This window comes from Pyrus communis, chromosome 14 (genome assembly GCF_963583255.1).
Source record: "Pyrus communis chromosome 14, drPyrComm1.1, whole genome shotgun sequence".
Taxonomy (NCBI): domain Eukaryota; kingdom Viridiplantae; phylum Streptophyta; class Magnoliopsida; order Rosales; family Rosaceae; genus Pyrus; species Pyrus communis.
Window position 1 is genome coordinate 22578076 of NC_084816.1, and position 24352 is coordinate 22602427.

The following is a 24352-nucleotide window of genomic DNA, read 5'->3' on the forward strand; positions in this document are numbered from 1 at the left end:
AAAACCGACGCCAATTCTGACATACCTGAAAAATGCCGTCGGTTAAAAGCGACAGAATGTCAAGGAAAAAAAAAAAAAAAAAACAGAAATATAATTTTATAATACGATATCATAGCATACAAAATAAAACAAAGTCTAATTAATACAAAAAATAATTAATATATTTATTCCCTGTCATCATCTGTTAGCTCTTCGTCGGTATTGGCATGATTAACGAACCCGGTAGGCAACGCTAATGATTCAAGAAAGGGAGTCTCTTCCACGCCAACCCTTGTATGAAAATTTTCATTATCAAGAATTCGATCATCCAAGTTCGGCGTGTCATAATCATCAATAGCATCACTATCCTCTAATACGTCAAATAAATCTCTTGGCTGAGTTCGAACAACTACGTGCCAATCTTTTTCAATCGTGTCCTCCACGTAAAATGCCTGTAATGCTTGTGATGCTAGTATGAAAGGATCCTCTTTAAATCCCAATTGATTGAAATTCACCATAGTAAATCCATATTGATCAGTCTTCATTCCTCGTGGACTTTCACTATTAACCCATTCGCACTTAAATAACATCACAGCTCAACCCCTATCTCCTGCTTCAGTAGGACCACAATATTTGACCTCAAACATATCTACAACTCTGCCATAACAATTTACTTGCCCAATTGCTCCAGGAACATTTGCAGGTACAAAGACACCACAGTTTTGATTCTTATGCTTATCATCCACAGATTTTATACGAAATCTAAATCCATGAACAATGTGACTTTTGTATCTGCTCACAACCCTACTAGGATAATTAGCTAGCCAATGCAAGTCTTGAGATATCAATGTGTCATTAGCATCATATCTTGAATTCATCTGTAATAAGTATGAAGATAAATATTGACAAAATAACTATAAACATGTTATAATTAAAATGCAAAACAATAAATAAATAATATGATTATTATATCAACTCACATGTTGCTTGAACCATTCTGGAAATTCTTTCTTGCTTAGCTCTTTAATTTGTCGCATAGTTAACCTTTCTCGACGATATTTAGTTTTCAAGAATTCTTCATGTTGCCTACACAATTATGTCCAATTTAGATAATTATTTTTTCAAAGTTAAGAAAACCAATAAAACATTTCGACGTATGATTAAACATTCTTACCTTCTAAATGGGCTAACTTCATCACAATTATTTAGAATGTATCTATGGCACTGATCAAGAACATTTAGATTGAGCTCCACATTTTCTCCTGAACCCATATAACATCCTTTCGAGTCAAAAATTGATAACCCACCAGATACTCCACGTCCAATCCCATCTTCATTTCGGCCTCTACGGGTACGACGAGACTCAACGTCTCTAAGATACATGGAACAAAATGACAAGCACTCATCCACCAAATATGCTTCAGCAATAGAACCTTCAGGACGACCCTTATTACGAACATAGCGCTTCAGTGTTTGCAAATACCTACAATTATAAAACGAAATACAAATTATTATAATTATTAATTAAAGTTATGACTACAATTGTAAAAAAATTATAAAAATTTATTCATTACCGTTCAATTGGATACATCCATCTATATTGAACAGGGCCTGCAAGCGCTGCTTCATCTGCCAAGTGAACTGGGAGGTGCACCATTATATCAAAAAATGCAGGAGGGAATATTTTCTCAAGTTGACATAATGTCAAGGCAATTCTTGAATTCAGTTGCTTAAATCCTTCCTCAGACTCCTTCTTACTACATAACTGTCTGAAAATTGCACTCAACTCTAATAAAACCATAGTAACAGCTTTAGGCAAAACCGGGCGTATTGCAAGCGGGAGTAACTGCTGCATTAAAACATGGCAATCATGACTTTTCAACCCATGTATTTTTCGTTCATTCACGTGCACACATCGTGACAGATTTGATGAATATCCATCTGGGACCCGAATAGTAGACAATACTTTACAAAACGCAGTTTTTTCTTCTCTTTTCAATGTGAACAATGCTGGAGGTCGAAATGTTCTATTTCCTTCTCTACGTGGGTGTTGACTATGTCTTATGTTCAAGAATTCAAGATCTGCACGTGCCGCCAATCCATCTTTAGACTTTTCTATATCTAGCAATGTTCCTACCACACTGTCACATATATTCTTCTCGATATGCATAACATCAAGATTGTGTCTAATCAAGAGATGCCTCCAATAAGGTAGTTCATAAAAAATCGATTTCTTCTTCCACTGACTGTTACTACTTGTACTGCTCGAAGCTCTTCTTCTGCGTTGCCCAACTGAAGCATCCTTGTTTGGTTTTCCAAAAGTAAATCTCAATGTAGAAAGTTCTTCGAGACATTGTAAACCAGTCCACTGCCTTGGTGCAGTACGATGCTCTCGACGACCATTAAAAGTGATGGTTTGCCTTCGAAACCTATGATTATCTTCAAGAAATCGTCGATGCCCCATATAACAAATCTTGCGACTCGCTGGCAAGTAAATAGATTCTTTATCATGCATGCAATGTGGACAAGCTTTATAACCATGTGTACTCCATCCTGACAACATTCCATAAGCCGGAAAATCACTTATGGTCCATAACACGGCAGCCTTCATCGTAAAACTTTGGTTGGAAAACGCATCATAAGTGGGAATGCCCACCTCCCACAACTCATTCAGCTCGTCAATCAATGGACGCATGTATACATCAATCTCTTTACCAGGACTGCGCGGTCCTGGTATTAACAAAGACAATAACAAATTTGGTTGCTTCATGCACATCCAAGGTGGCAAATTATAAACAGAAAGCACCACAGGCCATGTGCTATGATCATTCCTCATTTTCCCAAAAGGATTAAATCCATCACTGGCTAACCCTAATCGGACATTTCGAATTTCTGACGCAAAATCCGGATATAAATTATCCAAATGCTTCCATGCGGGAGAATCTGAAGGATGTCTCATAAACTCATCCTTAGGACATTCAGTTGCATGCCATCTCATATGTTCAGCCATATGCTTCGACATAAAAAAGCGTTGCAATCGTGGTTTTAAAGGAAAATACCACATAACCTTAGCTGCGACCTTTTTCCTCGAGCTATCCTCTGCATTGGTAATTTTATATCTTGATTTACCACAAACTGAGCACACGGTCAAATCTGAAGTATCTTTCCAATAGATCATGCAATCATTGGGACATGCATCAATTTTCACATACGACAGCCCCAAGTCATTTATAAGTTTTTTTGCTTTATAACAGGATTCAGGCAAACAATCCCCTTCAGGCAACATTCTTTTAATTAACTCCAGTAAAGTGGTGAAGATCTCGTCAGGCATTCCCGCTAAACACTTGATCTGATACAATCTTACAACTGCTTCCAATTTCTTAAACTCCTTACAACCTGGCCACAAATCTTGATCTGCCTCTTCAAGCAACTTAAAAAAAGTCTGCACCTCTTCTGGACGCCCTTCCCCAATAGGGGGTTCAGTAGATGGCCCAACACCTTCTTCTGTTAATGGTTGGACAAATACATCATTAAGAAAATCATGCATGCCAATCACCTCATCTCCTGTTTCTTCTTCTCCAATTCCCACATTTTGCTCTCCAATGTTTTGCTCGCCATGATGTCGCCAACAAGCGTTTTTATAATCTTTATCCATATCATACAATATGAGATGTTCAACAATGGTGTTCCTAACAAAAGAATATCGATTACAACATCTTTTGCAAGGACATCTAAACTTATCAGGACCAACACCATTTGCAACTGCTTGATCCAAAAACAAATTAATTCCAGTTGTATACGCTTCAAAATTTCGGGGTATTGTCAACCAACTCTTGTCCATATTTTACCACTTTACGAAGGTAAAATATTATGTTGACACTAAGATGCCTACAATCTTTCAATCCCTATCATGTAGGCATAACTATCAAAATTTTCAATTTCTATCTTTCACCCCTCGAACTCTATCACGATTGCAATCTTTTAATTTTCAACACCTATTATAGTAAAAGCAAATTAAAATAACAACAAAAAGTTGTCAAAATTATGCTCATCTAATCCATTCTAATAAATAACAACCAAAAGTTATCAAACTTATCAAAATAACAACAAATTCAAATAACAATTAGAGTGCAAAAAAAATTAATTAATATATTCTTATATTCCTAAATATTATAAGTTTAGGTTATATTCTTATATGAAAGGTTATATTCTTATATGAAAGGATATTCTTATATTATAAGTTTAGGTTATATTCTTATGAAAGGTTATATTCTTATATTTTTATATTCCTAAATATTATAAGTTTAGCTTATATTCTTATTAGAGTGCAAAAAAAAAAAAAAAAAACATAATATATTATAATATTACTCAATATTATAAGTTTATGTTATATTTAATATTGTTAATTTAACATAAATGCATATAAATATTATTCATTCCATCTTCTCATAACAATTCAAATTATGTTCATCTAATCCATTCTAGTAAATAACAACAAAAAATTATCAAAATAACAACAAATTAAAATAACAATTAGAGTGCAAAAAAAAAAAAAAAAAAAAAAAATTAACATAATATATTCTTATATTACTCAATATTATAAGTTTATGTTATATTTAATATTGTTAATTTAACATAAATGCTTATAAATATTATTCATTCCATCTTCTCATACCAATTCAAATTATGTTCATCTAATCCATTCTAGTAAATAACAACAAAAAATTATCAAAATAACAACAAATTAAAATAACAATTAGAGTGCAAAAAAAAAAAAAATTAACATATTGTATTCTTATATTACTCAATATTATAAGTTTATGTTATATTTAATATTGTTAATTTAACATAAATGCTTATAAATATTATTCATTCCATTTTCTCATAACAATTCAAATTATGTTCATCTAATCCATTCTAGTAAATAACAACAAAATATTATCAAAATAACACCAAATTAAAATAACACTTAGAGTGCAAAAAAAAAAATTAACATAATATATTCTTATATTACTCAATATTATAAGTTTATGTTATATTTAATATTGTTAATTTAACATAAATGCTTATAAATATTATTCATTCCATTTTCTCATAACAATTCAAATTATGTTCATCTAATTCATTCTAGTAAATAACAACAAAAAATTATCAAAATAACAACAAATTAAAATAACAATTAGAGTGACAAAATTAATTAATTCGACTAAATTTTTATTAATTTAACAAAAATAGTAGAATTTTATCTAAGTGCTTAAATTATAATTTTTAAATAAATAAACTTGTGTATTATACAATTTAAAAATTAAAGAAGTTAGGGATACAAACCTGATTTGTTGAAGAATTTCGACGTCAACAATTCTTTATGTACTCAACCAACTCCAATAACTTTCCTACAAAAATAAATTGTAACTAAAAATTAAACAAGAAAAACTTACTGTTGTGAAAATAAAAATATTATAAGCAAGAAAAACTTACTGTTGTGAAGAGGAACAAATGAATTTTGAAAACCAAAGGAGAAAGCTGAAAGAGAGAACAGAGGAACAAATGAAGTTTGCAAACCAAAGGAGATAGCTGAAAGAGGAACACGGGAGACTTTGTAAAAATTGGAAGAACGAATAAGAAAAGTGCAAGAGAAGAAAAAGAAAACACGGGGGAGAGGGTATAAAGAGCAACAATGTGTCGCTTACAACCGACACTGGTTTTCAAAATATATGTCGCTCAAAACCGACGCAAGATTTAAAATATTAAAAACAAGAATTAGTGTCGCCTAGAAGCGACACTAATAGTTTATGTCGCTTAAAAGCGACACTATTTTATTTAAAGCGACGCCATTGCTTAAAAATATTAAAATATATGTCGATTATAAGCGACACTAAATTTTTACGTCGGTTTAAAAGCGACATAGAAATTTTATGACGCTTATAAGTGACACTAAATACGACGTCATCTTCACTGAGTGTCGCAAATCTCTTTTTCGCCACTATATAATATTAAAGCGACGCAAGAAGTGACACTATTAGGTCCTTTTGTAGTAGTGCGAGTTTCATAATGTCAATTAGTGATTTTTTAATATTTGTTGGAATCTAAATATTTTAGGTTAAAATGTTCATAAAATTAAATTAGGATAGTCTACATAAATTTTTTCTTTTAAAAAAGTTACTTTAAGAAAAAGAAAAAAAACCTAAATTCATTCTTTAATAATCTAGGGCTAAAATTTTAACCCAGAAGGGTTGAAGTAAAAAATTTGTTTTTGAGTTAAAACTTAAATTTCCTGGGCTAAAATTTTTAGGTTTTAACCCAATGATTGGAGATGGTCTTAGGTGTCAATTGTGTACAGCCGATTAACCCATCACTCGCCCTCACCTATAAAGAAAACACTATTAGAGTCTGCATGAGAGAATTTCGTTGTTTTTAATTTGCCCTTTTTGCCACTTAGTATTATGGTAAAGTATTATTCTATTTCACTTGGTTACAAGTGACAAGTCTAAGTTTAGAATCTCGTGGATGGTATGTTCGATACCAATTATTCTTCCCCCCTTACTGTAAGAAAATACTTGTGTCCCTCCCATGAGAATCGACTTGTCCCATAAATTGAGATTAACGCATCTCCACCGTACAAACATCATAATAGAAATTCATGGGTCTCGGGTTCAAAACTATTCCTTCCTTAATTATTGTAGTAGTTTCGTGTAACATCTCACATCGCCCAGGAAGTGGATCCTGTAAGATTTATATGTATATTCACATCTCTACCTAGCACGAGGCTTTTTGGGAGCTCATTGACTTCGGGTTCCATAGGAATTCTGAAGTTAAATGAGTTTGCGCGAGAGCATTCCCAGGATGGGTGATCCACTGGAAAGTTATCGTGTGAATTCCCAAAAACAAAACCGTGAGAGCGTGGTCGGGGCCAAAAGCGGACAATATCGTGTTACGGTGGAATCGAGCCTAGGATGTGATGGGGGCCCGGGTCGGGATGTGACAATTTGGTATCAGAGTCACTCTGTCGTTTGGTGCGAGTGTGCCGACGAGGATGTCGGACCCCTAAGAGGGTGGATTGTAACATCCCACATCGCTCAGAGAAGTAGATCATGTAAGCCTTATATGTATACTCACAGCTCTACCTGGTTTTATTTTTTGGGAACTCACGAGCAACTTCCCAGTGGGTCACCCATCATGGGATTGCTCTAGCCCCCTTCTCGCTTAACTTCGGAGTTCCTACGAAACCCGAAGCCAGTGAGCTCCCAAAAGGCCTCGTGCTAGGTAGAGATGGGAATGTACATATAAGGATCACTCCCCTGGACGATGTGGGATGTTATATATATATATATATATATATATATATATATATATATATATATATATATATATATATATATATATATAAACTGCCAAATGATGTTGAACCCAAAAGGTTACATATAAGCATTTGTAATACAGTGAAAGACACTAACTTGACATGACACAAGGTTCCTAGTTAAAACCTGAAATTGTAATACACTCCTGGAAACATGATTTCTTATTGTGAAACTTGTTCATTTCAGTGGAGAATTATATATATGTCTGAAGTATATCTCCACAAGTAAATCCCTCAAGTATACATGGAAGCAAGTTGCTCTGTATAAATTTCAAAGAAGAATGTGTTATGAAGTGTAGAAAATCCCTAACAGATTCAAATTGCTTGAAGTAAGCCTTGGAAGGGTAAAACATAAATTATGTACTCAATACCAATGGATGGTATAAATTGCCGTAGTGAGTACTATAATTATAATATTGTTGCAACATACTAAATCTCTTGCAAAAGTTGATGATATTAGATTGGGATTCCTAAAGAGTCTAGAAAGATTATAAAGTGTTGAAGGAAATATTGTCACGAACTACGGATCAAACAATATGCCAACACGAATCTTATCCATGATGTTTATGATAGTAAAAAACAATATGGATTAAAGATCATGAGTTGAATACTCAAATAATTAATCGATATTTAGACACTAAGAAGGATCATTCATCTTCGTGAAGGAGAAGGATCATTCATCTTCGTGAAGGAAAAGATCAACTGATATTTTGTTCAGAAATACTACATCTTAGTGAACTATATGCTTTATTATATTTAGCACAATACAATGAATAAGATGAAGCATTTCCTGTGAGGCACAATACCAACACATAGGTATTGGAATAAAATGAAGTTTATTTATTGATATCTCCAGGACATTACAGACAGGTGCATACACATGAGTTACAACTACAAAAGAAAAAAAAGAAAAAAAATAGAGGGGAGCTGACACGCCCCGATCCCGATATTCCCCGAATACTAGGATAGGCACGCACTGGCCTACACCCGAAGGTGACGAAAGCCATTTATTTAGTGCAAATGCTGAAAACAAGGGATAGATAAGGCTTATAAATATAAAATAATAATGAATATGCATTTAAGGAACATGTTCAGAGCATACAACTAACTAGAACACTAAAAGAAATAATATAAAATTGAATGAAATAAAGGAATAGGTCCTACACCAAGAGGACTCGAAGATGCCAATGCGGAAGTGCCTGGACGCCGAGATTGTATGCCTCGATTCTAAGTCCTGAAGGGGCGCAAAACAAACATGAGTGGACCAAATTGATATATATATAAAATAAAACAGTTATCAACGTACTAACCCCCAGGTTTTATGAAAACACATATAGTATGATAAACATAGGTTTTCCCAAACCTAGCATGTCGTGCAATGTCTAAAATCATAACTTGTATATATAATAGTCACTAGTGAATGTCCGATAACCCCCAGGCCCCATGCCGACTCCCCGTCTCTGAGCAGATAGTCAGAGGAAAATACACTCCAGGCCCCATGTTGGCTCCCTATCCATGTGCTAAATAGCTAGAGGAAACACACTTCAGGCCTTATGCCAACACCAAACCGTCACCCGAGACGGACTAGAACTATCCCTACGTCTCGTAGCGGAAATGACCACTAGGTAAATACAAAACCAGTGAACATACATATATTGAAAAGCAACTTCACAGTATAAAGTCATCAATCATATATACTATAAAGAGGTGTTCTAAACATGTTCTAAACATGTTCTAAATATCATATTGTCATCCATCAGATATTCTATAAGAACATGGGTTATAGAAAAAGTAGTAATAATTCAAACTAGCCTCAATAAGCATGTTATCTCAAAGCGTTTCATAAAAAATAATTGTGAAATCATGTTTTTCCATGTATGCATTTCTACCATTAAAACATGCATTTTTAGAAGGGGTCCACTCATAGTACTTAGTCGCCGAAGAGCCACGCAACTAGTGAAGACGGAAACGCCATAATTAATTGCCCCTAAACACATAAAGGGTACATTTAGTCAAACCCTACTTAAACAACTTATTTTGGGAAAACGAACATCGGAAACGGGTTCAGGACGTCGAAATTAGCCTAGGAGGGGTCCCGCACGAAAACCCAAAAAGTCAACGGTCAGACCGGGTTAAAGTCAACTGATCCGGGTCAAGGGTTTTGGGTTGGACCGGGTTGGGCCTAAAGGGTCTGGGTCTAATGGGTTTTAGGGTTTAAATAAATGGGTTTAGAGTTTACGGGCCGAAGGCGCTAAAGGAAACGGCCCGAAGGCCTTTAATTTAAAAAGGAATAAAAATAAAACAAACTAAAAAGAAATGGGCTTGGGCTTAGGTAATTGGGTTGGATTTAAAAGGATAACTGGCCTAAGGCCCTAGGTTTGGTATGGCCCAAAGGGCCTAGTTCAAAAGGATCTGGGCTTGAAAGCTCGGTCTGAGTTTAGAACATGGGTCGCAAGACCCAAAGGAAGGAGAAGGCCGAAATTCGGTCGGAAAGTTCCCGAGCTCCGATGGAGCTCAAAACTCAACCAAAACATGTCATTTAATATATCAAATTGAAGCCTCGAAAGTAAGGAATCGAGATATACCCTTGATTCCTGTCATCGTGGCCAGAGTTAGCTAGAAAACTGCCTAGAAGCCACAGGTGTCCGCCGAAAACTAGGTAAGAAAATGGATATAACTTCTTCAATACTCAACGAAATTGGGTGAAACAAAATGGAACGTTGTAGTACTCAACGAGATGAAGAGATTGATACCTGCATGCTAGCCAACTCACCATGGTATGGCTGGAAATCACCTCGAAAGGGGCGGTGCTCCCCGAAAAACTAGGGAAATGTCTCTGAGATGGTTTCTTCGTGGTTTGACAACCAAAACACAACCACGGGGTTAGAAAAGAACCATAGGGATGAAAAGAGAAGCATTTGGAGTGTTTTGAGGCTTACCCAAAACGGAAGGACGAGGAACTCATCGGAGTTTCTCTGTTCTCCATAGAGACGAAGAGAGAGAGAGAGATAACGTGGTGATGATGGTGATGCTGTCGTCGTTAATGAGGTGTGGGCATGGGTGCGTGTGTGGGTTGATAGAAGGGTGAAGGGTTTCGAGAGAGAAGGGAGAGATCACAGAGGGAGAAAAAGAGAGAAGAGAGAACTGAGAGAGAAGAGAGAGACTTTTCAGAAAAATAAAAGAAAAATGAAGGGAACTGGGGGACAGGATAGGGGGTGGGCCCCTTGGGCTCACCAATTAAGACCCAAAAACTAATTTTAAAAAAAGAAGATCTAGCCCAAGGTGAAATTTCAAGAAAATACCCCCTTTGTTCCGATAAAATTGGGACGGGTTGTTACAGGAGCCTTCACTAAGGTTGCTCTTGTGAAGTCATAGTACTTGATAGAACCTTTGAAGGGGGAGGCACTAGAGATTGATCATGAGACGCCTCAATACTTGGCGAAACTCCAGAAAGAAGAAGCAGCAGAGGTTAATTATTTAGAGTCTCAGTACTTAGTGGAACTCCAAACGACTGAGACAATGAGTGTCTTTGGAATAGAGCCATAAACCTTTGATGGTCAGTTAGGATCCGAATTTCAGATTCCTACAGCTGTTCAAGCTTTCTTTTCATGCTTATTGAGTAATTATTTGCAAGCATGTGCAACTCTCCATTCTCGTGCTTAAGCCCTCTAATTTCTTGTCTAAGACTTGCCACTTTAGCCATTCATGTTTCAACTTAGTGAGTTCGAGCAAGTAGATGTTGGCCCATGTTGGATACAGAACCCGCACACTGAACGATTAAAGCCAGAGAGTCTTGAATAGCCAATTCATCAGACCGTTTTGAAAGCATGCTATTATCCTTGAGAGTGAGAAGATTCCTAGCTACCACTGTAGCGGTTATGTTATTCTTCATCATAGAGTCCCCAACCGTAAGAGGACCATTAGATGATAAGAAAGATAGGTGCCATACATTGTCTTGAGGATAAATGTCTGCATCTTCCACAATCAAATTAAAACAATGGTCAGATGGATAAGCCATTTTCAGTAATGATAAAGGAAAAGGAGGTCAAACAAATTGAAATCTCAGAAATGCAAAAAGGGGAAATTTCTACAGACAGCAACTCTCTGAGTGTTTTTGAACAAAATTGATATCTTTATAAAAGGAAAGGCAACAGGGTATTTGTTAAAAAATCGAAGAGGCACCATTCTTCAAATTTCAAAAGTCGGATTTTCCTGAATAAATTTCATTGACACTTTTTAGACGCAATCTCAGCTTTTCGGATATCACTTGCAAGTTGCAACTTTGTCAGAAATCTTTGACAAAGTTGAAACACGTGAATTTTACTGTTCCAACTACACCACTGTTGGCAATAAGCGTAAAGGAAATGGTCCCAACAACACCATTACTTGCTATTGGGAAATCCCTATATGTGTCGACTTCCGTCCTCCATGACAAGGCAGACCTGCACGAATGCCTAACTCTTCCTCTTCTCCGAGAATGCATCTTCAACAAAGCATCTCAAAATATTCAGCTTTCATCCTCTCCAAGAATACCTCTTCAACCAAGTTCCTAAAAATGCTCAACTCATTTCCTCAGCAAGAAAATAGTTTTGATCGAGAAGTTTTTGCATCAGTATCAAAATCTTCTGCTGTTTTCTTCAAGAGAAAAAAGTATTTCATATCATTAGGATCGAGAGCAAGAGTATCTCATATCATGTTTTTTCTCTGTATTTTCCTTTACCTTTGCTCTTACCTGCAAGATAAGGAGAAAGAAAGCAATTAGTCAAAACTTGAAATCAAACTTCCGATCTGGATCTAATTGCCTAGAACCTTTGCCTGATTGCTTACCTAGCATCGCTCTCGAATATTCATCTTCAACTGTTGCTAGGTCACGAATTTCCTCAGCAAATACCTCAAAACAGTTGATATAATGTTGGCTCTTTACACTAAAGCTGCCAAGCATGGATGAGTTGCTGAAAAGTGATGTTTTAGAAGATCATCCACCACGTGAAACCGTTAGTGGTCCGTTTCATTCAAGACCAAGCATTGTCGACCCTTTAAGAAACCCTCCAGCCCAGTTCAAAACCAAGCCTGTGGAAAGTCAACAACAAGTAAAACACCTCTTTTGGCAACTCTCATCACTCAGAGACTTGGAAGGACTCCCATTATATGGTTTGTATTGTACTTCACCAATCCCGAAACTACAGATAAGGCAAGTGAAAAAGGTACATCATCTTGGGGCCCCAGGGGGGGTGTGTGTGGGGAGGGGGGAAACATCAGTATAAAGGATTTGAAATCAAGGGGAGCATCCAAAACAATTCAAGATTTTAAAGAGTCAATCGAAGACTTATGGTCATCCAAGTGGAAATGTTATAAATATGGTGGATGTCCACGCTGGCCACTAATCCACTAAGCTACAAGTGGGAATAAGGGCTGTCTTCCACATTTATTTTTTCTAGGAAGCTGCCGAAGCTTGTTTTTCACTGCTCATACTTTCTGTATAAATACAACACCCCACACAACACAAAAGAATTAGAGAGAAGCCACAAGGCTCACGGCAGAGAGAAAAAAAGAGAGGAGAGAATATAAAGAGTTATCTTTGTACTCTTATTATTCCAAATTATAATGAAAACACCGCCGCTGCTCCGATGACATACTCCAGTCATACTGATTGTAGAGGAACATCCTAAACTTTGTGTCTTGTTTCATTTATTCTACTACACACACCGTTGATTTCACAACAAAAGAGAATAATTAGGTCCACGATCACGAGAGAATTTTTGTGAGGCAAAAAGTTACATTTACCCTCAATCGAAGATGAAATAAAATATCTGAGGTAAAATTGATTATTAGATTATCTCGAATCAGTCGAAAATTTTAAAGTTAAATCAATGCACCGGAAAAATTGAGGTCATATATGACATTAGTGCTATGTCTAAAGTTAGATGAGTTAGAATATGTCTAGAGTTTAAAGTAGGATTTGCACTCTGAGGAAATACAAGAATTATATTTAACTCTACAATTGACCTAAATTTGTAGCTTAGTGCTCCAGAGTCTAATGATATTTATCTTATAAGTAAGAGCCTTTAGATTCAACTCTCACCAAAGGCAAATTCGAACCAAAATATTATGGCTAACTCATTGTGATGTTTAGCTCATTCTCTTATCACTCGTAATCGTTAACCATGAATGTTACAAAATCTAACGGCTCAAAATGAGTGTAAAAATATTGTCCCTTTATCCTTGCATGTTAACAATGGAGAAAAACGGCATTACAAAGATGCTAGATTAACAAATGTTCAAGAAAATGGCAACGTCTGCAAAACAGTATTATATATTGCCCCTTCTATCATCATCATCATCACCGTAGGTAAGTCCACAGTCGAATTCCTAGAGAGTCTGAAGAACCTATCGAAAGTTGATACAAAAAAAATATAGCACAGAGAAACAAACCGCAAACGCCCGATCACCTTCTAAAACGAAAGAGGATTGTTTTTTCTTTCCCGAATCCTAGAAACACACTGGATAATAATTCAGTTCTGAAACCCACAATCGCATTTCAACTTGACAATCGAACACCTTTGGAAACTGTAAAACTTCCCTGTATAAGTTGTCAAATAGATGACCTGGAATCGCTTTAATAGAAACGATCATCTTTTGTAGAAAAGTCCCGTTCTCTAACAAATACTTTACCACTTGCACCTCTTCCCGCCTTCCCTTGAATCCGTTTACAGTGATTGTCTTGAGGTGCACCATCAGAGAAAGCGGCGCAAACTTTGGTGGATTAAGTACTTGCCGGAAGTCTTCTTCATCGCATATGCTACAATCCTAAAAGGTGTTCAAAAGAAAGAATGAAAGCATGAGAATCCAAAAGGCTACCATGTTATCGAAACAGTAGCATAAGTGGAAGTACATCTTACCTTGTGTTCAAAGACGAGATGTTGTAGGTCAGGTGATTTACTGAGTAACTTTATTAGAAATCCCCAGTAACCGCAATCATAAAAAACCAGGTTCAATTGGTTCAAATTGTCAAAAGCAGGCAAATCACCCTACATCAAAATAGGATCAAGGTAAAGATCACAAAAGATATTCATGCAAGAATTGAACATTTGCTACACATAATTCTGTCCCAAATATAACATAACGAAACAAGTCAAAGACAACATACCTCCAAATTACGAATTGAAAGAGACAGGTACTTCACATTGGAGATATTTTTCAGAATATCAATGGCACGATCAGCCTGCATTTTATGCTGGAGACTATATTCCACATCTGCAGATTCACCATTGGACAGTTCTTCGTACAGGAGGTCAACATTTGCCTTGACGACGGAATTTGCATTGATTAACAATAAAAACTTTGACAAGCTATCCAGCTTGACGTCAAGGGATTCAAGTTTTGGAGCATTAACACATAACTTATGATCATTGCCACCATAAGCATTTCCATACGCTAAATTTATTACTAATTTCCTCAGTTCTGGTGCTGAGACGTTGACATCCACATCATAATATTCAAGGTATCCCTGTTTTTCCAAATCTTCAAGTACAGGAAGGTAAGAAAAAAGCATCTTCACTGAGATACTTTCAGGATGCTGAATTACAACACAGAGGGACTTGAGACTTGGGAAACACTTTGAGGCAGGAGGATTGGCAATAAAATTGAATTGCAGCTTCAAAACTTCTAGGTTTTTGCTCGTGAAAAGGGTCTGAGGCAATTCAAAATAATCTTCTGCATCTGAGTGAACAAAAAGATCAAGTTCACGAACATTGTGTCTAATTGCAGTGCATAGCCAACGATTAAGAATAGACGGTTCAACGTCAAAGCAGGAAGAATGAAGACAGAATTTTTGGATGCGTAATAAGTCATGAGAGTCAAGTACACGATCCACAAATGCCATAAAGGCATTAACATCAGGGTAGTCATTGTCACAAAAGTATAGATTGGGTACGGAAGTCCATATGTTCTTCCATTTCTTCGACAAAACAGTGGTCCTCACAGCATACTTCGTTGGAAGAAACGAAAGTGTGCGACAAAGAACATCATTTGGTAATTCACTTATCCTATCACTAACTCCTTGATGCATTGGCCTCGAACTCATTTGTACCCTTCAGTTAAAATTGAAAAAAAGTAAACAAATAAAATCTTTATTTAAGCTCTGCATATGGTTACTAGAATCTAATGGGGAAGTAAATGCGCCAACATTTTAGTATAATATATTTTGATATTTCATATCAAGAATTTACAAATAATGGCGGCAATAACACTGCATTTAACCATAATGTCTTCGAATGATAATTGCCTTTCACAGATATATTCCACCCATGAAATTCCACTTTGCCAAGAAATTTTTATTACTTAATGGAAACAAACAGATCCAAGAAGAAAATATTCGATACCACAACATTGTTCTGGATGCTTTATTCAATGAGGAAATAGAACCAACAAAATAAAGATTCTTCTTTTCCTAGAGACAATCAACAGAAACGGTAAGACTTAAATTTATCTACTCCTCTATTAATTTGGCAGTTTTGGGTACCAAACAGATGGGAACGGTAAGGTAGTCAAAATATTATACCTGGTAAGAGCTGAGCTGCTGTGATGGCCCGGGGAAAATATGAATTGGTTGTCACCGCTCTGAAGTATGAGAGTGAAGCACAAAACAGAACACACATTTGACTTGGTACTAAAACAAATTAAACAACATAATGAGTAATGACAAGGGGGAAGTTATGGTGGAAATGGCCCTTCCCCTTTGCACCACCACCTCCCTAAAACATGCAGAAATTGGATGAGAGCTTGCAAAACATGCAATGAAATTTGAATTGTTCTGATGCAGTAATTTGGGATGAAGAAGCTTTTTCCTAGTTGGAATCTTATATATAAGATGATATGCCTGTTACCCTGGATTTCTCGCAATCAGTGATTCTTTTCAGCTGATAATTGAAATAAAAAGATTACATTCCAAACATGCATTTCATTTTGACAAACCACAAAGGAAAAGGAAAGGGGTTTCAAAATAAGACTAAGGGTTGCGATTATTGCTCACCTTTGCTCTTGTAGAGGCTTGTAAGACCTTCGATTCGTTGTCTTAACGAGGTGCGAGTGCCAATTGGGGATCAAAATTTTGATCTTCAGGTTTTCAGTTTTGTCCGGCGGAAAGTTTGAGGGGGCTGAGGAGTCAATAAAGATCTATTTATACCCGGAACACTTTAGGGTTCCGTCCACTCAGTTCTATTTTGTATTTATTAGAATTCATAAGTTGTCCATTTTTGTTAGAAATATTCTATAGATGTAAATTTTCCTTGTTTATTGAGCCCCTCTATCGTTTTTTGCACAATAGCAGGAAGAAAATAAGCAATCCTATTCATACTGAAATAATAAAAATTCAGAAAATCATGTGCATCCATAAAGTGAGCCACTTTGCGCTACACCAGACCAACAGGACCAAATTCTTCACTTTAAACATTGCATAGAGCCTGAGATTCACACATGACCCCTCTCCAAGTCCTAAGCAATTTTAATTCTACAGTATATGAAGAATTTATGCAACGAAAAACAGAGAGACTGCATATTTATGTTCACCCTTGACAACAGACTTATGCTAAAAGATCATCTTCAACGAAGCATCCATTGTTTCCATTTCAAACATCAACAAAGCTAAAATTAAATTCCTAGATAAAAACCCTTATAAAGCCAAGAGTGTCACTTTGATAAATTCAACTTGACACGTCTTAGAACCCCTTTCAAAACATTAAAATTTGCTCGTATACCTTCTCTTTGTTAATCCAAATTCAGGAGCATGAAAAGTCATCTTCTTCAAGACTTCACCATTCTTAAGCAAATACTTTGCTACTTCAATCTCATCTACTCGTGCCTTGACTGCCCTTATAGCGACAGTTTTGAGGTGTGATAACAAACAAGAAGGTAGAAATTCTGATGCACTCCAATTAAGCTGTACGGATATATATCCGAAGATATATATATCAGATTTCTTCAAGCATTACGCCTAAGCATTCTTCATTGGATGTGGGCTGATTATAATACTCATTTTCTAAGAAAAGATATTCTAGACCAGGTGTACTCTTGAGCGACTCTATTAGGTGTTTCAACCAGAAGCAGCAGACAGGAGCAAGCAGTATCAATTTTCTCAAGTAAACAAAACTCCTTCGTGAAATATAAAGCATTAATCAAACAGAAATTCGTGTGAATATGAAACATTTGGTCATGCATAATATACTATTTGGAATCATAGTTGCCAAAAGGGGAAAAAGACTTCAGTTATAAAGCTATGTTTGGTACCTGCCATAATGCAAGCGAAAATCTTTTCATGCAGGTGGCATTAAGCATCTTTATTATTTCCTTTCCATACCAAAACCGTAGTAGTAAGTTTCTTTCAATCTATCATACATAATGACAATATGTAATGCACAGAACAAGTTAGGATATGCTTACCTTAAAAATATGACCCTAAAAATAAAGATATTTGGCAGTGGAAATTCCGGCCAGAAGCTTATGCATATGGTTACAAAATGCATATTGTTCATCGTCTTGGTACCTCCAATTGAGAAAAATCTTGGCTTTGACTAGGGGTTTTGTATCCTCCAGGATATATTTTGACAAAAGGTCCTCGTTGAGATGAAATTTTTGAAGCTTTGTAGCTTGAAAGACCAAATGGAGTTCTAAAAACTTATTCTTATCCACTTCAGTTCATATGCAGAGATGTCAAAGCTAAATACTTCTCCAAGATCTCAGTCAAAGTTCAAAACTTCAAGTACAGGGGGGACTTTCATTGAGTGATTTTGAGGATACTGAAATGTAACATGGAGGACTTTGAAACATGGGAAACAACCAGACGTCGGAATATTAGCCATACACTTTGACCACCACAGGTTCAAAAGGCAACAACAACATCTCACCATCATCTGATTCAATCAAAAGATCAAGTTCCGCAACTTTACGCCTAATGGCAGTGCGAATCCAACCATCAGCACGAGAGAAATCCTGGCTAAAATCCTCGGCAAGGGAATAAAAAACACGGAATTTTTTAATGCTTGTTGATTCCCGAAAGAAAAGCACACGATAAACAAACTCTGAAAAGCCAGTAGAGGAGGAGAAATCTCGACTGTCAAAGTTCAGATTGGGAACAGAGGCCCATATGTCCTTCCATCTTGTAGACAAAGTGCTAGTCCTCACAGCATCTTTTGGTACAAGAACCAAACGTACACGATAAAGAACTGCATCCGGTAACTTCCTGACCCTATCTCTACCTCCGGCTCGAATCTTGGATTCCGAACAACAACTCATTTGTAACCTAATTACACAAAAAACAAAAAATATCATCTATGCTTATGTTTAAATTACGTAGAAATTAAAGAAACCGAAAAGAGATGAAATTGTTCAAACCTAGAGGTCTCTGTAGACTTAAATTAAAAATTAAAAAGTTAAAAGCTCTTAAATTTATGCTCTGTTTTGTTACGCGGAATCTAAAACGTAAATAACAGCAATAATTGCAAATTTTTACATCAAATCCCACTGTCCCAGTAAAATTTTTACCGATTGAAACAAAAATTTCACCAGACATAGTATAAATACGCAAAGTTCAGACTTGAACTTTCAGTTCTTTCCATTTACTTTTCTCAGTTTTCTTGGTAACCAAACAGATGGTAAGGAAATCAAAAAGTTAGGAAGAAATTACCTGATAAGAATTACGAGAGGACCAGAAAAATGCTAGCTTTGGTGAACGGTGAAGAAGCTGATTGGTTGCTGAGAAAACCGGGAGAGATTGTGGCGGTTTGCCCTTTTCATACCATCTCTGCAACTGCAACCGTCAAGTTTAAACGCAGCGCTGTAGTTCTTTCCTCCTTTGCTTCCATGGAAAATTGCACAATTACCACATGAAATTTCCACTTTTGTGGTAATTACCACACAGACTAAGCTATTTTACAATTACCCACCCAAATTTTAGAGTGTTTTACAATTTGGCATATTTTCGCTCACAAGTCAGAACGGCCGATTTTCCTTCAACGGAGGTGATTGAATTGGGGTATACTATCTACACATCCCAAATTACTTTTCACACATTATTGTTAATTTTTTTCCGTTGATCTTTTTTAATTCATCCGATTCAATGGCCGAAAATTAGAAGGATGTATGAGAAATAAAATAAGGTGTGTGGATATCACTCTTATTTTGCACACAGTTTTTTTTCTCACCTTACACACACTCTTTGCTTTATCTTTGACTTTCAAGTTAGTTTAGTTGGACGAGTTTCACGAGTTTGGATTAATTACTTTATTTCTTATTCTTAATGTGATTACGAGTGACAAACAATCTAAATTTCGTGCTGGTATATATGGGATTACAAACGTAAATATTGAAGAACAAAGATTTCTGGAATCCACCAAAGATTCGGATAAAACCGAAAGGTTGTTTGATTATTTCTAATTGGCATTTTACCCAAACTAGTCCATCATAACGAAATAATTCCTCACTTTAGCCTCTGATTTGAAATCAATATAAGTAGTGTTGAGTTTGTCCATCACTCATTTTGGTTTTTTTTGTGAAAAATCTCTTTTAAATAAGAACCAAAATAGCAAAAATATCCTCAATATAATAAACAATTGGCCAAAATGATTTGCAAAAAATCGAGGGTAACCATGTGATTTTTTCCTTACGTAACAGAGATTTTTTACAAAATGATCAAAATGATTGATAGCGGAAACTCAGGAACCAGTTTTATTGATTTTAATCTCATGGACCAATGTGAGGAGCTATATATCGATATCGATATAGGTTGCATTCAAGGAAAACGATAGAAAATTTAAAATGAAACATGTCATTGTAGTTGTCGATATTTAACCGTTATGTCAGAGAGAATCAGGCGATTTTAGCCGAAATTTCAAACACTAATACTAATCAATTAATTACATGTAAATTACAATTGGAAATATCTTATAAATTTATTTAGTGGTCATACATGTGGTCGTTCATCGGAGTACATGTGGTTGATCATACATGCGAATTAAAATTGGAAATATCTTTCTCCGGTGGCTTTCTCGACGACGGTGATACCTGCAGCCTGCGAGTGATTGTATGCATGCGACAGCCGACGGGTCTATTTATAACCGTTGGAATTCAAAACGCTCCGTTTGGGGTCGGTTTTCCACTTTATCAAAACCCAACCCTCGCATTGACCAATCCCAGAGGAGGATGGCGATCAGCATCGTGGACTACGAGCTACCGTACGACACCCACAACGTGTACGGCGTGTCGTTTTACAACGACAGAGTCCACACCATGGTCACCAGCAACTCAGCCATGGTGGAATCGTGGCTCTCCAACGTCACTCCCGCCAACCCCAACCACCGCATTGTCGGCCTCGACGTCGAGTGGCGCCCCAACAACCGCTACCACCACAACCCGATCGCCACCCTGCAGCTCTGCACCGGCCCCAACTACCCCGGCTCCCTTCAAATCCCGGCAGGCACGGTGCTGCCCGGCGTCTCCTTGGACCCCAATTGCCTAATATTCCAGGTTTTACACTCCGATTGGATTCCCCATTCCCTATCCACTTTCCTCGCGAATCCCGCCTTCACGTTCGTCGGCGTCGGCATCGAGAGCGATTGCGAGAAGCTGCTTTTAGACTACAGGCTGCGCGTCGCCAATGTTGTTGATCTTCGGGGTTTAGCAGCGGATAGGTTGGGGGTTTGGGAGCTGAGGAACTTCGGGTTGAAGCGGTTGGCGAGCGCGGTGCTGGGGAAGGAGCTGGAGAAGCCGAAGAGCGTGACGTTGAGCAGGTGGGACAGTCAGTGGCTTACTTATGCTCAGATTCAGTATGCTGCTGTTGACGCTTTTATTTCATATGAGATTGCTAGGCAATTGAATCTTAGGGGTGCTTAGATGGATTGGAATTCGACATTGTTGCTGATATTCTGTTGCTTTAGTACAATTGTTTACGATGTTGGGTAGCTTTAGAAATTTGGATTAGAACGCTGGTTTAATGGAACATAATTAAGGATTTCGGTCGATATTGTGGATAACTTTTCAGCATCTGTATATACATGTATTGTTGTTTCCTGATTGACTCTGTTCAGTGCAAGTTTGTGGAATGGAATAGAGATGTTGAAACTCAGAGACGAAAATCGAAATGTCAGGCTTTTGATGCGTTTAGTAGCGTAGTAGAAATTGTTTACAATGTTGGGTAACTTTAGAAACTTGGATCGCTTGCTGGTTTTAATCGGTCGTAGTTAGGGATTGGATCGATATTGTGGAAAGCTTTTGCTAGTGATGCTTTGTTAGTTGCAATTTTTGAGCTAGTTTAGTAATTGCTTTATGTTTTTCATTTGATCAGATGTTTCTGACTTTGGCATATGTATGTACATATATTGTTCGTTTCTGTTTGAATCTGTTCAATGCAAGTAGGAAATTAATCGAACACCTCCTCGTTCAATTGCATGAATGGTATTACTTGGACCGACTGGATTACGAATCTGTTCTTTTATTTTAATTATTATTTTTGATTTGCTTTCCAAAGCAGCCAAACCTAATTATGTACTACTTAATTAGTTTCTTCATTCCTGCAAATTTATTAAGTCTAAATTTGAAAAAAAAAAAAATTAAAAATCATAAGCCAGCATGAATGCCTCACCCCACAACTCTTCCATCCTTCGAAATTACCTCTTATGTTTCCTTTTTACAACTGTAAAAGAAAGGAGTTCGGATATACTTACCTCCAAAAGATGAGCTGAAAGGTATAGATGCTTAACATTGCAAATCCCTGCCAAAAGCACAGTTGCACAACCAGCAAACCGGGGTGATAATGCATTTGCATAGTGGTGATCTAGGTCAATATTGGCTTTAAATAGATAGTTAGCATTCTCCAAAAAAGTAATTTGAGTAACTATGCTCCTTGAGATGAAGGCTTTCAAGCTTTGTGTTAGACAAATAAGGAATATGGTTGGAGTCCTTGTGTAATTGTATATAATATTATTATTGGAAGAATAAGCCGTCCTACAGCCGTCAAGCCGTCCTATAGCCGTCCTACCTTGTCCTACCTACACACTAGCCGTCCTACAACCGTCAAGCCGTCCTACAGCCGTCCTACCTTGTCCTACCTACACACTAGGACGGCTACCTTGTCTTACCTACACACTTGTATCATGTATATATATCCTTGTAATCTTGTAGAGAAACATAATGAGAAAAAAAGCATTCTCTTCCATTTTTCCACATTCACGTATCAATAACAAATATATTTTTTAGCCTACATACCTTTTTCTACATGGTATACAGAGCAGGTTTATAACCCTAGCCCTAATTTTTTTTCGGCAGCTTTCTCTGCCGTTCCCATGGCTGACTCTTCTTTTTCCGATGGTGTTTTTTCCCTTCATCATTCCGACCACCCGAATCTTGTCCTTGTATCCAAGAAGTTGAATGGTGATAACTACACATCCTGGGCCCGTGGCATGCAGCTTTCCTTGAGTGCCAAGAATAAACTTGGTTTCATCACTGGCGATATCCAAGAACCTTCTTCCTCCGACGACCCTGATGCTCACGCGGCTTGGCGTCGTTGCAATGACATGATTCTCTCTTGGCTTCTGCATTCCTTGGAACCTGACCTTCAAGAATCTGTGTTTTTTTCCACCTCTGTCCAAGCTGTATGGGATGATCTTCGTGAACACTTCTCTCAGAGTAATGCTCCACGCATCTTCCAACTCAACCGGGAACTTGCTACAATTTCTCAAGGTTCTTCTTCTATCTCCGCCTATTTTACTCGCCTGAAAGCTCTCTGGGATGAGCTTGCTTCTTATAATGATGGCTGCACGTGCTCTTGCACCGCCAAGCATGACCGTCAACAACTCATGCAATTTTTAATGGGCCTCAACGAATCCTTTGCTGCTGTTCGTGACCAGATTCTTTTCATGAATCCCCTTCCCACTGTTCGTCAGGCCTGTTCCTCGGTGTCTCAAGCTGAAAAACAACGCTCCCTGGGCGTCCTCCGCTCTGTCGATCAACCTGCTGCCATGGCTGTTCGTGGCCCGTCCCGTCCCTCCTCTGCTCGTCCTCCCCTCCACTGCACCTACTGCAATTTTGATTATCATACCCGAGACACCTGCCATAAACTTCATGGCTATCCCGTTAGCCATCCCCTCCATGGCCAACCGTGGCGACCACCGCGCTGTGCCACTGCTTCCAGTTCTTCCTGCAGCCATGCACCTTCCAGTCCTCCCCGGCAGCCACGGTTTTCTGCTTCCCGGCCCCATAATTTCACCCAGGCCCATCACGTGCAAGGCACCCAGGCCCTCGCCTCCTCTTCTACTCCAGTGACCCACCAAGTGCACGGGGCCCAGCCCACTTTGCATGACTTGCAGCTTGCCATGCCTGACCTCTCTGTCGAGCAGCACTCCCGTGTTCTAGCTGCTCTACGTGACACCACCACCCCTCCTCAGGCCAATGCCGTGCTCACTACTGATTTTGCCCAAGGTTTGTTACCTGTCACCTCTCGTCATGGTCAATGGATTCTTGATAGTGGTGCTACGGATCATATTACTTCTTCCGCTTCATGTTTGGTTAATCGTTCTCCTTCACATTTGCCGCCTGTTTCTTTGCCTAGTGGTGCTTCCGCTCCCATTACTTTTACCGGCACTCTTCCTTTAAATTCATCAGTTACTTTGAAGGATGTTTTATGTGTCCCTAATTTCCTTTTATCGGTTGGTAAACTTACAGATGGATTATCGTGTTCCATAACCTTCTTTCCATCTTGGTGTGTTTTGCAGGACTTGGTTTCGAAGGCGATGATTGGTGTGGGTAAGCGACGTGACGATCTGTATTACCTTGTGGCCCTTACCTCTTCTCTCCCCACCTGTCAACCTCTCTGCAACATCATTACCATCCCCTCCTCCCTCTGGCATAGGCGTTTTGGTCACCCCTCCTCCACTCGTTTGCAAGCTTTAGCATCTAGCTCTCTTAATTGTACTTTTGATTCTAGTCATATTTGTGATGTTTGTCCGTTGGCAAAACAATCTCGTCAAC

The 24352-nt window shown here is 37.6% G+C and overlaps 4 protein-coding genes across 4 annotated transcripts; 1 reads left to right on the plus strand and 3 right to left on the minus strand.

The window, feature by feature from the left end:
• Positions 1-164: 164 nt before the first annotated feature.
• Positions 165-3820, minus strand: LOC137714612 (uncharacterized). The gene is made up of 5 exons (XM_068453780.1): positions 1554-3820; positions 1154-1462; positions 960-1065; positions 658-857; positions 165-540 (listed from the first exon to the last, which is right to left on the minus strand). The coding sequence occupies exons 1-5, from the start codon at positions 3818-3820 to the stop codon at positions 165-167; spliced, it is 3258 nt and encodes a 1085-aa protein (XP_068309881.1).
• Positions 3821-13474: 9654 nt separating this feature from the next.
• On the minus strand, positions 13475-19256 carry LOC137716124 (putative F-box/FBD/LRR-repeat protein At1g78760). Its single transcript, XM_068455525.1, has 5 exons — positions 19017-19256; positions 15897-18632; positions 14484-15426; positions 14236-14364; positions 13475-14143 (listed from the first exon to the last, which is right to left on the minus strand). The coding sequence occupies exons 3-5, from the start codon at positions 15417-15419 to the stop codon at positions 13826-13828; spliced, it is 1383 nt and encodes a 460-aa protein (XP_068311626.1). The 5' UTR covers positions 15420-15426; positions 15897-18632; positions 19017-19256; the 3' UTR covers positions 13475-13825.
• On the minus strand, positions 18185-18625 carry LOC137714613 (F-box/LRR-repeat protein 13-like). Its single transcript, XM_068453781.1, has one exon. The coding sequence runs from the start codon at positions 18623-18625 to the stop codon at positions 18185-18187; it is 441 nt and encodes a 146-aa protein (XP_068309882.1).
• Positions 19257-20530: 1274 nt separating the features above from the next.
• LOC137714614 (3'-5' exonuclease-like) lies at positions 20531-21220 on the plus strand. Its single transcript, XM_068453782.1, has one exon. It carries the CDS (start codon positions 20531-20533, stop codon positions 21218-21220), a length of 690 nt encoding a protein of 229 aa, XP_068309883.1.
• The last annotated feature ends 3132 nt before the right edge of the window (positions 21221-24352 follow it).